The sequence below is a fragment of the Sipha flava genome, unplaced genomic scaffold (genome assembly GCF_003268045.1).
Source record: "Sipha flava isolate LNK unplaced genomic scaffold, YSA_version1 1_pilon_pilon, whole genome shotgun sequence".
NCBI lineage: Eukaryota > Metazoa > Arthropoda > Insecta > Hemiptera > Aphididae > Sipha > Sipha flava.
In genome coordinates, this window is record NW_020272783.1 from 1,663,817 (window position 1) to 1,678,662 (window position 14,846).

The 14,846-nt window shown below is 31.8% G+C and overlaps 1 protein-coding gene across 4 annotated transcripts in view; it reads right to left on the reverse strand.

The window, feature by feature from the left end:
* Positions 1-1,770: 1,770 nt before the first annotated feature.
* LOC112681939 (melatonin receptor type 1A-like) overlaps positions 1,771-14,846 on the reverse strand; it is a 109,031-nt gene continuing 95,955 nt past the window's right edge. For 2 of the 4 annotated variants that reach the window (XM_025552316.1, XM_025552317.1), the window contains exons 3-4: positions 10,440-10,786; positions 4,879-5,508 (exon numbers count right to left, since the gene is read on the reverse strand). In XM_025552316.1, the coding sequence (XP_025408101.1) occupies positions 4,879-5,508; positions 10,440-10,786 (977 nt within the window). Of the gene's footprint in view, positions 5,509-10,439; positions 10,787-14,846 lie in introns of all 4 variants that reach the window. The other 2 variants (XM_025552314.1, XM_025552315.1) reach the window with 2 other exon arrangements.

Below are 14,846 nucleotides of genomic sequence, written 5' to 3' on the forward strand. Positions count from 1 at the left end.
TTGATTAGTATTTAAGAAAACAAATCACCCATGTCGTACATAGTTCTGTATATTTTTTAAGTGAGGGGCATAATATAGATCTATTTTTTATTACAATAATTAATTTGGGTAACTCTATATATCTTATAAATACACATAATTTACCTTTCGATTAAAATGTTCATACAGTTATATAAATCGAAATTGACACATTTAATCTTAAATTGGTTGAAATAAGTTGTATATAATTTTAAAAAATCTGTATCGATTTATACTATTTCTTATCTTATAATTTTAATAATTATTAAACATAAATATTGTTAATATTCTTTATGTACTTTATATGTCATAATATTCATATATTATTATTATTCATATGTTAAAGTTACTAAAAAAGGGTTTAAGGTCATAGTTATAATTTATAATTTTAATATGCACATTTTATAATTCTTTATAACATTTAAGTTGTATATAGTTTTAAATTGTAAACACAACAGTAAATATATAATAAATCTTATTATATAAATTAATAGGTAATAATATATTGTTCTATTGTTTTAGTATTAATACTTTTTTATATTCCACATAGATTTGTTTCACTCAATTTTTACATCACTTATGCATGTTATATCTAATTATAATCTATTACTTTCATAAAATAATTTTGAAATGTATCGAAAAATTGTTTTTCTTATAACACTTCTTAGTATTTATATAATTACATAAAAAAATATTTTGTTCTTAAGTTTGTTGTATATATTGTATTTTTTTGTTTGTAAGTATTTAAGAAATAATTATTTTTTTTCAAAATAACTCGTTCTTTTGATTTTGTACACTTTTTGAAATACATATTTCTTATTTACACATGATTTACATGCTTTTATGGGCTGTAATCTGTTTGATTTTGAAAATAAATACTGTAAGCCATACAAGCTTAACTACTATGATAAAAACATTCAAAACTCATTTAAGGAATTTTGTGGATATTAGGTAGTAGTATTATTTCTAAAATCTACTTTCACATGTAAATATAATGTAGTAATGTGCATTATTTATGTTTTATTTAAGTTTTCGATGTACTATATGTGACATATGTAACATATGTTAGAGAATTAGGTAAATTACATTTTTTTTCAGAAGAGGATACCTAATATATGTATATTATCCTTGTCCAAAATATTATTTTGATTACACAAATGATCTGTTGATAATCTCATCTATAATGTTTTAAATTAAAAAAATATCGTGCCTCTGAACAATGCTTAAAATTTGTCTACGAGGAAACTTTGCAGTTTAAATGTTGATAATCAAACGAAACCCTTCAATAGTGTTGCTCTATAGTATAGAGTTTATACTTTTATTTTAATTAATTGACGTCTGACATACAAATGTGAAATTTGTCTATTGATCGGAACATGGTTTTACTGTTCAGTTACATGCGGATTGTATATTTTTCTTTTATAATGACACATTTATGCATACTTTAATTGGCGTTATCTACTTTTTGTTACCGTAAGTGAACTCGTATGCAAAGCATCTAACTGTTAGATGTTTTGCCTACGAGTTGTATTAGTATATATGTTACGCCGAATTCATGAAATTGCCGTTTTCATGAAATCGGTAACTCAAATTGCATAACACTGTCGATTGAGTGAAATCGGCGAGATCCTTCTTAAAAAATTTTAAAACATAATTTAATTTAAATAAATAAATAAAACGCTGGAAATTTTATAAAATCAAATTGCAATAAAAAATATTATATGTATATAAATAAATATGTAAAAATCCGGAAATATAATAAATAATAAATACATTTTAATGTGTAAAAAAAGTAAATAAAAAAAAATTGTATTATATTTAAACACTTTGGCATGTATGTCCTGGGTGACACATCGAATTACATATATTATTTTTTTTACATGTGCACTTGTACGTATCATAGCGTCATTGGTAATAAAGATTACGGCGTGGTAATGCCGATCAGCACGCGTACTATTATTATTTATTTATAAGCCACTATTTTTAATTATATCGTAATAATGTGTTACCGAATACGTGAAATCGGCCGGAAAAGGCTGCCTAATTTACGAAATCAGCAATCAAAATTTGCTGATTTCGTGAATTTGTTAATCAAATTGCCGATTTCACGTGTTCGGCGACAACGTTGCTGATTTCATGAAATCGGCAATTTCATAAAATAGTAATATGGATTTGGCATTTTAAACTCCGTAAAGTAAATTATAAGATTTCTAGCTTTGAACTTGACACGCGAATTATTATAGCCTTAAAGGTACATTTTAACAGGTGAAAAACGCATTGCAGTATTTTATCATTATAAGCGAGTGACAGCTAATTACCGTGTTGCTAGGCCATTCCAAATTAATTGTATATGTACATATTTATAGTGCCTATTATTACAGGTCATCCTCATGGATTTTATTTCAAACCGTTGAAATTTAAAAGGAAGATCGTACATCACCCTAAATTTCACTTTGTTCGTGACACCAGGGGCGGAACTAGGGGAAGCAAGGTGGGGCTTCATCCCCGGATGTAAAATTGTAGAGAATAATTTTTGTATTTAATTATTTATTTTATTTATTTTACTAGTTTTATATTTTTAACTTTGTTACTGATAATGTGTTTAAAATTCCATAAGTATGATTGTATGTTAATTATTAGAATTAAAATAAAATGGTAGAGAAGGGTATTTAATTCTTGGTCTTGGCCTAATTTTAACATTTTATCCGGGCGTAAAAATTTTTAGTTTCGCCTCTGCATGACACATACTAAAAATTTAATGAACTCATATATATGACATATATATATGTCGACAAAGTCAAAGTTAGAATGTCATTATATGGTATGTATTTTAACTTAAACTGAAATATGTATATATACAATAATTATTATTTATATAATAAAATTTGAATTATTATATTGCAATATATACTGCTGTCGGACTGGTCGTTCGCCGCCTTCTTTTATAGATATACTATCCTACCGCTTCGACAAAATGTAAGTAATTTATAGCTTATAAATATATATAATTGTTAAATAATCAGCGGTATGATATGTGACGGTAAATAGTTGGGGAGTAAAATGCAATAGACTTTTTTATATGTGGTGTATTCTATGTATGTTACCATACTCGTAATTATATAAATAATAAATAATTTTTTGCTTACACAACCTGTTGTTGGTAATATTAATCATAACAATACGAGTTCGTACATTTAGATACAACTGTAAGGACATCTCAATCACTTGATGATTGATTAATGTTCATTTTGAAATAACAATTGTTCAAAAAGGGACGCATTGTTTTGGACGATATAACAATTAGAGGGATGAAAGTGAAAAAATAAGGGATTGGATTTTCCCCCGTAGCCACTCCGCAACTTCAAGCACCGATTTTGATAAAATACGATACTTATTGTGACCAGCAATGGTCGATGTACGCGAGCAGTAATATATTTAAAATTTTGTGTATATCTATCGAGGTTTAATATAATATTATATGCAATAGGCTTTATATATATACTATTTATAATTGACAATGCTTTTTTGGCTCGGGACAGTGGACGGGTATAGTAGACAATATAATATATATAGTAATATCATGTAGCATACATGTGTTTTATGATATTTTACAAATCGATGGAATGCATTTGTTTCCTGTATAACAGCAATGGGCGAGTTCCACGTCGGAATGTACGAACACGACATTTATAATGTAACAATTTACTTATCATAGAGTGTCACGCTAACTAATCATACGACTATAATGTACATCGTTTGTATTATAATATAATTTTAATAGTATTAACGTTATATTTAAATTGGATTAATGTTATTATTATTATATAGTACCTAATAAATAATATTATATAATATAGAATCGCTGTTTAGAATACACAACACAAATCGAATACACACACACGATATCTAATAATATCGATAAGCGCGAGAGAAAAAATTAAGACATATGTTTCTATAGCGTGCAATACTACGATGGTTAGAAACGATCACTCGTAGAGCCGAGATGCGGGTGAAACGGGTTGAAAACGAGACCTGATAAAATAACGAAATACCGCGTCCGTCAGCTACCATTATTACCATTATTATTATTATTATTATTATTACGACGATAACGCGTACAGGTAAAGACCGCGGACGTGGAGACTGTAGAGAAAACGAGTTCTAATTTTGTCGCCACCGTTTCGTGTTGCAGCCGCGCGACGTGCGTTCGAGCCAAATCTCGCGGTTTCAAAGCGCGCGCACATATGCCGTATATTATTATTATCACCAATACCATATATACGTGTTTTCCGAATACGAGAAGCGAATATTATAAATATACGAGTTCGACGCGTATTATTGAGACGCGGTCGCGTCACGTACTGACCGGTCGTATCCTTTGTACTCCCGATGATTGACGGCTCTATTTTAGAATCGCACGCGACAACGGCGAACTGTATTAAACGGTGCGAGCCGTTCGCACGATCACGGGAAGCTGGAAGAAGGTAGGGGAGGGGGGGGAGTGATGGTCGGTATAAGCGCTACAGGGTCGGCCGACCGCGGTCGCGAATAATCTCCGATCTCCCGTCATTGGTGCAAGACACAATGCGTCATTCGACAACGTGGGTATGTAACGCGTGTACTGTTTAATTGTTGGGACAAATTAAATTTATTTTTTAAAGGGGTAGTAGTAAAACGCGCGAGTGGTACATGTGTAACGCGAGGATAGGAGGGGAAACCTGTCGGAGTACACGAACACGAATAATACGAATAATAATAGTGATCATTATTATTATTTTTATTATTACGACGACGAGACGCGCGCGTGTGCGGTAGTGGCGATAGGATGTGGTGGTAGGACGGCGGTAGTCGGCGGCGCGCTTACAACTCGTACACGTCCCGGCCGCCGCCTCCTCCGCCGCCACCGCCGCCGCCGCCGCTACCGCACCCGCCGCCGTTGGCCCGGGCCCGCGGCCTGCCCTGCAGCGGGCACGAGCCGGACTCGCGGGACCGCGTGGGACTGGTGTACGAGTACATGTTGTAGCCGGGTATGATGTGCACGCGCACGTCGCCGGACGGCCGGCTGGCGCCGTCGCGGGCCCGCCGGGAGAACGTCACCGTGGTCTTGCAGCAGCAGTAGTGGAACAGGTTGACGTACGCGTTCCGGAAGTGCCGGTTGCCGGCGCAGTACACCAGGTTGTTGAAACACGACTTGCTGAGCGCCAGCCACGCGAGGTTGTAGAACACCTGCGCGGACAGCTTCTGCACGGTGGCCAGCGCGAGCACGACGGCGAACGGCGCCCAGAACACGATGAACATGACGAAGCTGTACGCGTTGGCCAGCATCAGCGAGTAGTCCCAGTTGAACGCCAGCGGTGGCTTGAAACTCGGGTTCAGCCGGGCCACGTGCACCTGGTACGTGATGCGCATGTACAGCGCGGCCGTGATGAGCAGCGGCGCCAGCACGATGGCGCCGGCCACCAGTGCCTGGGTGGCCACGATGTCGCTGACCTGCAACACATTGTTTTCGTACGGTCCGCGTTAAATTTAGAACGCATTACGAGTTGACACAACAGTACCCTGTGCACCTGCATTCGGGACGTTATCATGGGCGTCCCCAAACATTTTTCTGGGGGGGGGGGGCAAAATTAATTTAAAAAATAAATGAAAATTTTTTTATATATTTTATTTATAGTATATTATTATATTTCGTCATTATTAAAATTATGAATTAAAAAATTACAATTAGGTAGGTATTATTATTACAATTAAAACATTAAAAAATATTTCTGTGGAAATAACATTATTCCAGGGGGGGGGGCAAGTGCCCCGTCTTGTCCCCCCCTTGAGGACGCCCATGGACGTTATCCGGGTGGACCGGTAGTACGGATCTCTCGGGGTAATATTTTCTGTCATGGGTGCGTACGCCCGATCACTGCTGAAGCCGATTCGGGTAAAACGAAATAAAATAATTTCTTCCGATTGCACATTATTAAGACCGATATAGGTACATCGAGATTATATTATTTCACTAAGGGTTCGTCGCCCTGTTTTATAACTGTTCGACAGTGGCAAGCTGTGGTCGTGAATACGGACGTATTGAAGTCAAGCTATGTTGTGGCCCAGCAATTTTAAAACGTGTTCAATTAGTCAAATTAACTTTTATACCTACGATAATCGCAATTACTTTTTGTAAATGTTAAGAACCAAACACGAGTGCATATTCCTTTTTTCTAACTTAGCTTTTATGAATACTTTATGTTACAACAGTTTTTTTTTTCTAGGATATTTTATATTTAAAATTTTATAAACTTGCTTCTAAAGTTCACTTTTAGATCAAATACTGAAAATTATTCAAGGATGGTTTGAAAATGTTATCATATTACTACTAAGTTTTTCGACTTCTGTATAAAAATTATTAAAAACACTATTTTTCTTAGATCGACTTTTTGAATATTTAGAATAATATTTATTAAGTTACAACTCTACAGATTCGTAGTGTTACATAGGTAGTGGTATACTAATGGAGGGAGGGTTTGCGGATAAAATCCCCCCCCAAGAATTTATAGGAAGGATTTATTTCTAATGAAATGTAGTTTTTTTCTCAACATTAAGGGAAAACTAAAATTTATTTTACCTTTACGAATTAATTATATTGTTTTTAGGTATAAAAATAGATCAGTATTTTAAAATTTGCGCTATGTAGCCCGTTGTAGTTGCTAGTGTATAACGGAGTTTTTCAACATCCAAACGTTTGAAGCCATATTTGAGGAATTCTAAGGGGGAAAAATCAATTAAATGGATTGGCTCCTAGTATCCATAAAGAAATACCAATCTATTTAAAAGTGAGGTGATCGATTTTTTTTGTTGAAAATAATAGAAAGATAATGTTTTAAAAATTATTTAAATAATATTTTTTATTTATAAAAGTAGCAAGTTAGGTTAATAATTTCAACCTTCAATACACATTATATTATGACATGTGAATTAAAAATAATGGATAATCTTTTAAAATGTGCGATATGTCTTAATACGTTCAGATTATTCTATTTGTTAATTTGAAAATGAATCCCCCAAAATCCAGATCTAAGTACACCACTGTATATATCACTATACATAGTTCTATTAACATAGTGTATTGTGGTCAGCGCATCCAACCTAATAAATCGTTATGTTCAAGTTCTTTAGTTATTCTTCTGATCGTTAACATTTATTTTTCTGCATATCCACTTCCTGTTTTAGTCGTTATGTTTAAGTTAAGTCGTAACATATATTTTATACGTTGGATAGTAGTGATAGTACGATGACAAACAATTTAGAGATATCTTAAGATGATTTATATACGCTTAGGTATAGACAATGGTACGTGCAGCAATATATAGATATGTAAACTCCTGTGGGACACTCTGAACACGTGAATAAATATTTATTTATGCTCTTTATTTATTATTTTAATGCGGATATTATTCTACAGTAACTAACATCTTCGTATCGCATACACCAGGGTTCACATAATATTACACGTCATTCTGAATGATCGGTTTTACAGATCTTGTATCTCTGTAATCTCGATAATTTCAGTTAGCTAAACAAATAGTAAGTTTGCTAGTATGCAAATTAATTGGTTCTGATATACAGCGATATCACATAGGTATAATGTAATGGGCTTGATCAAATAACCGGAAAACCACTATAAACCATATTATACATTATCAATATATCTACAAACCGGTAGCTTATGTAAACAATACATAGTTAAACAATTCAAATTATAAATGTATTTGAAACACAATTAATGAACATTTATAAACAACAATGTAGAAGAAGATGTAATTAATAACTATATCGTATCAAAAATCCAAATCCTAAGTATATATATATATATTACTTAATTACTTATTATTAAGTAATATTATTATGTTACTTGTAACTTGATAATTCTTTTTGTTGAAAATTTATAATTAATATCTCCGAACCTGTTATTATTATTTGTTAAATGTCAAAAAAACTAATCCCCTATATATTTCAAAATAAAATGAAATATATATATATATATATATATATATATATATATATATATATTTAGTGTTGTCATTGCTGCTCCTTATAAATGTTATTGTTTGGAAAATGTAAATATAATTTTGCTCTCATAATATTACCATCGTCAATAACAGGGTTCGTCATACTTAAGGAAACACAACGAAAGTATATAACTGAAGGTTTTGAGCACCTCGAGTGATGAATATCATGTCCCGTGCGATGCATCAGTGTGTGTATACATAATACATATTTCGATAAAAAGGAAATCTTTTATTTTTTTCTCACCTATTCAAAACTTTGGATACAACAATATGATTAGCAAACAATTGTAAAGAACGGATGAATATAATATAACCAGCTGAGTAAACTACATTCCGTACTTATTCGTGCACGTTTCAAACAATTTAAATACAGTGAACTCGTACCATATTATATATCACGTCTTGAAGTTGGATCACTCACATAACAACTAATTTACATTACAATTGAAAATAGCAAACAATTTGCAAATTAATTATTTATTTATTTTTTTAAAATTTTGATTTTTGATTTTATTTGAAATTCGGTGTATTAAGTTTATGTATTTTGTTACCCACTTAACGGTATCAACATGAAATGTATGTAATTTATTACAGTTATTACCAAACGATTTTTTCAGGCTTTTCGCGTAGTTTCAATTAATTATGAATATGTCTAAAAGCTCCATGATGCATGAATAATAGACAAATTCATAATGATACAAGAATTTCTTTCCTAAAAGAGTAGATAAAAACCCAATTTATAAATTTCCACACCAACTTCAAGACATCTGATGGTGCACGGTTTTGCAGCTTAGGAATCAAAACAAAAAACCGGTGATTAAAACCAAAATTACCACAAGATACTTCTCCTAACCGATGTCAGCGATGATGAAGATTAAACTTAAAATTGTAATCATTATAAAAACTTAATAACTTAATATTATTTTTGTTAATTTTATTTGTTACATCTCAAATCGCGTTATCATTTTTAAATTGTAATTAGTTTAAGACTTGTAATAGAATTCAATATGCTCAAACATTTAATTTGAATTAATAATAAAAAAAAAAATTAAAATGGGATTCAATTACACAGAATATGGGATTATTTTTTGGAGAATAGCTGACGATACTGATTGTGTAACGGTATGTTTTTACTACGGCGTACATTTTTAGTAAATACAAAATATATATACCTTTACATACACACACACACACTTTCAATGTGCAAATACTAATATTTACTATCCACGCTACTTTGGATTATTGTTCGTACTGAGAATTGTCTATCTGATATTGTAATCTAAAATAATCGTTTTACATGCCGTTCGTTTCAATTAACGAAATTAATTCGTGACGTACGTCGATTCAACGGGTTTCACGTTCTAAAATATTATATTTCAAACAATAATGTCGTGTAATAACACCCGGTAAAGGTCGTCTGTTGTCACCGAGGAAAAATTAGATTAATGAACGAAACACACTTGGATATCACTCGTAGCGTAATTTTCGCTAAAAAGACATTTTTTATTCGGTTGCCAAAATTGTATGATATGTATATACAGGGACATACTCGTATTTAAACGTCTCACATGTAACCCTTGTCTCGGTAACGTTTCTGGTTGTTTATTTCAATAATTATGATATTCAGGTTAAGTACCTGTACTGCAGGTAGAGGCTTCGACATTTCGCACGTTCGTTAATAATTTAGTTGTAGTTACGCAATTTATTAATACATAGTTTGTTGTTGATTGCCATATACCGTTGTATACAGTTCTCGTGTATTTAGTACTATAGCGCTAAAAAAAAAGCACAAAATTGAAACATCGACGTTATTCACATTAGACTAGTATATAGTAGGTAATGGAAATGCAAACTAAAATGTAAGATATAATCTATTCGTGAGCGGGTTTACCTATTTTATTTCTTCCCACCATTGAGTTCAGGAACTTAATTTTAATTTATTTGCGGTTTAACAGAAAATCAGTCTCTATAAACGCATATATTATTCTGCCTTATTAGTAATAGTAATTGATTTAATCTCAAAAAAACAACCCTAACATTCACACACATCAGTCCACTATAACGTCTATCCGATATAAATAAAAGATCAGTTACCATTGGGGCGTAGTAACGTGTTGTGCGGTTATATTTTAGACCAACATTGCGAAGGACGGTACGATGTAATTATACTAGATGAAGGTGATTCTCGTCAAGTGTTAAAACGCATAAGATTCGGACGGTGATCGGTACGCGTTTTGTGTCGGATTTACGAATAATTTACCAGGGTGACTTGCGTGCTCGTCTCAAACACTTGATTTTGCTTTTAACAAATGTTATGCATCTTATATTACATATATTATTTAGTGTAAAATACAAACGCACTCGTCGTACCCGTTTGGCGCAATAATCAGGTCCCAATTTGTAGATGAATTGTAAAGTGACCAAAATCGAACTGACGATCCATATGGCGAATAAGAGCGTGGTGATTTTCGTCACTGTCAGTTTGGCGTAACATTCGGGGGTCAAGCAAAGTCTGACGTAGTTTTCGGCCGCAACTGCAGCCATAGTTAGCACAGTGACCAGGCAACACAAGATCGATAGGAACCATTGAAACTGGCACACTGGTGGTGAGTCCTGTAGACCCGACAGAATGACCACGGCCGATGCAGGGATGACCAGGCCGCTAATCAACAGGTCTGCCAGCGCCACGTTCGCCACAAAAGTATTTCCTAAAACAATAATATTTTTAGTCAAAATAAAACTCATAACTCTAAATGCACATAGTTTTGGAACTGCAGCCTGCATATAATCAATGGATTTATACTGGCTATACTATTTATTTATATATTTTGTTTGTTTATAGAATTAAAATATATATATAAATAAAATAATACTTAATGATAACAATATGATTTGAATTATAATTGTTTACTGTCCTTAGTTCACCATAAATCCTGACTATACCACTATGTTTTTGCAATACTTTATATAAATGTTCCTTTCAAGAGATATTTTATACGTCACAATAAACATTACATCTTCAATTTCTTCAATTTCCTTTTCATAATCCGACTATCCTTTTCTTTTATTCTCGCCAATACTTTTTCTCCATGGAAACTGTACCTATTACGATTAGTTATAGAGCTACTGTCTTGATTATTATTCATCATTTCATTGTTTTGGTTAAGTAGCAACTAGCAAAGAGGCATTAAGAGAGTAAAAAAAGAAAAGAAAAAAGTAATAGATCAGAAAATTGTAAATACATCGAAAAATAGTAATCAGTTAAGATCTGAAATACGAGAAATATATAGAAGTTATATTTAAATATGTGTCCACAAGTTGAACTTTTAATACATCCAAATATATCACTTTCGTTTTACTTGATTATTTAAACGGTAGTATTACGTTTAAAATGTGTTTACTTATTGTATTCACGTAATCAACGACAGAACATATGATAAGTCTTATGTCGTGGATTTTGGTCATATAGGTTTCTTATTACATCGCTATTTGTCGATCATTTCTTCAGGGAGCACAGTCTGAACGATATACATAACACTTACAATTAAAAACTATGCATAATATTAGATTAATTATCATGTAAATAGTGTATCCGTTAATGTGACGATTTGTTGATTAGGCGATATGTAATTTACATGTGTAATTTACGATTAAATTTACGACAATAAACGTTATTCGGAAATTGTTGATAATTATTTTTATTATTCCGGTGCAAACTTAATGAACGGAAGAATATTATTATGTTTTTTTTCTCAATGTTCGGTCAGTTACAAAATTAATTTTTTTTTTTTTAAAAGAGGTTATATCGTACACACGCGAAACGGTACGATATTTGAATATCAAGACGAACGAAAACCATCGGACGGACTATTTGAAAAATATATTTTTATTTTCAAATTACTTTTATACACGCTCGTATTACATACTATTTTATATTGCATTATTCAGATTCGTTGCGTTTAGGATATGATACAAATAACGAGATCGAAGTCTTTCGTTAAAAAAGTGTAGGTGTGCGTAAATATAGTTCGGATTATTCCAGTGATACATATTTATTATTATTAGCATGTTGTAGACTGGTTACTTACAGTATATACGACTGTTTTGAAATAATAATATTTTTTTACTCCATATCACGGATGAAGGAATTCATAATGTTATTGTTTGCATTGTAAGTTTTTATTTTTATAGCATAAACGTCCAGCAGTTTTGTTTGAATTTAATGTTATTTTACTTTCAAATATTTTATTTTATTTTTATTAAATGTTTTCAGCCCATACTTATATTTTACTTTTGATTCTAACACATCTTAAACTATTAACATGATTCAAACATATGGATATATTACTTGTTATTATGTATTAACTGTAATACGTTTTTCCCCCATAGTTAGATACCCAATTCAGCAGTGACGAATTTCTACAGCTATTATATGGTGTATATATATACATACGGTTATCGATGTGTTGAAGTTAAGCAGTTTGAATAGCAATCAAAAACACTAGCAGTGCTAACGAGTGTATACTTACTGACATTATATACATAAAAGAAATAAAACATTTTAACGAAATTTAATGGTCATACCGCAAAAAGTTATTGAACTTGTCCTTACAAGTGGACAGTGAAATTCGATTTTTTTATCCTATTATTTCTTATATTTCGTCGTTTTTTGGACATAAAAAAAATATACACGTACAGAATGTAGAATCTATTATATTTTTTGACGCATTTTCTCCTCTTAAAAGAATACTCGTATAACAATATAATATATTCGTGGAAGGACTATTATTGTCAAACAACGAGTAGCTAACAACTATTATAAACTATTATATCTGTATATTTATATAAATGGGATTTTCTAGAGGTGAAATAAAAATGAATAGTTTTTTTTATTAATTTTTAAATTTTTTTCTTTTGTTTTATTAATATTTGGCTTGAACGATTTCAAATTCTCCATAAGAAAAATAGACCGTAATAATGTAAGTGTAAATATTTTTATTTTATTTAAGAAGAAAATAGTGTTACGGAAAAAGTGCGATTAAGTTCTGCAAAGTTAATTTCCAACCTATGTAGAATAAGGTTGAACTAAGTATAATGTTTTCATGATGTAGTACTGAAATACTACCAGCTGAGTTAGAATATATATCATTGTCTATTAAGTAGGTACAGCCATTTAGGTTCCGTTCAATTAAATTTGTTAGAAATATATCTATTTCACGATTAACTATTCGAAATATATGATCAGTGGCGGACTGAAGGGGTCAAGTTTGACCATCATATAATATGATAGTACATTTTATGAAAATATATGTATTTAGGACATCAAGTAGTTGTTATTTATTAATACGTCATTTTTAGTTATAAATTTTAATATTGGGATTTTTGTAATATGATTTATGGATCATAATTTTAATATTCAATAGATTTAAGGAAAAAAGTATTTTATGAAATGTATTTTCTTCCGCTATTTATTCAACATAACATAGAAATATACTTTGAAGTTTTGTTATAATGATGTAAAAATAATACACAATTATGTTTGATTACATTTATCTAAAACTGTTTTTCTTCAGTATTCAGTGGTGATATTTCTCTATTATTGCGATTATGTGGTTATTTGTTGTAAATCGAATGAAGTTAATATACGAACTTTAGCATACTTTATTGTACGTGTAATTTTATAATCTCCAAAGACGATCTATCTGTATGGAAAATTCAGTAAACCATAGATATTAAAGTCAAATGCAATTGTTGAATCAATATAATTCAAAACGTGTATGGTAATCACCGCAGCGATCATGAATTGCGTGTGAGCGATTGAATATAAGCTTACGAGAAATAACACTATTATACTATACTTGTATGTGTCACGTGCAACTTGGACTAATTTTAATTTGAAATGGAAACTATGAACCAGTATTCAAATGCTCGTTTTATAAAAACATGGTTATCAGTTGTCACCAACAGCATACGAAATATGTCATCCACATTCGAACGTCTGAAATGTTCTGAAGTGACGTTATTATAATTTATGTAGATCGGGTGTACGTATAATATGTTATACGCATACAAGAGCTGTTCCCGTTTAAATTCTATTAAAATAATACTTTATTATTATCATTTTTGTTTCATAAAAATCGCGTGGTATCGCTGTTACTTTTTTGTTGGTGTATCGTGTATACATAGTTAGACAGTAATAAAAAAAAAAAAAAAAAAAAAAAAACGTACACTTGTACTCGATACGTATAATATTATGTAGTGTACCAACTTTTATGTACGATTTTAGTTTTATGCCGAGATGTCGCGTTTACGGTTAAGCTGTATAGTAAAGCACGACGCACGCGAGAGCGATTAGACGGGGCTGTGGATTTTTTTTTTCCATAGAGTGTGTTTTCCTATCGACTTAAAAGGGTCTTGGTGCGTTGTATACTATGGCGTGGAAAAACTTAACCGCTTGGATACCATATAACCACAAAACATACACGGTCGCCTTATAAATTATAATCCCCTGTGTTGTACCGGACGTGATTTTTGTTTAGCGTTTTTCCCGTTTAGATACGGGATTATAATGTACTTACACGGGTGTGCCATATACTCAGGCCTACCGTGGGATTGCCGGTGGTTGGAACAAGAAATAAAAAATCCGACTTGGTGACATTTGCGATTTTTTGCAATGCGCGCCGTGTGCATGTGTTATATGTTACATGTATACGTACACAAAATAGCTAATGGAAATTTATTTTCCGGACATCTACCCGGAAAAAACAA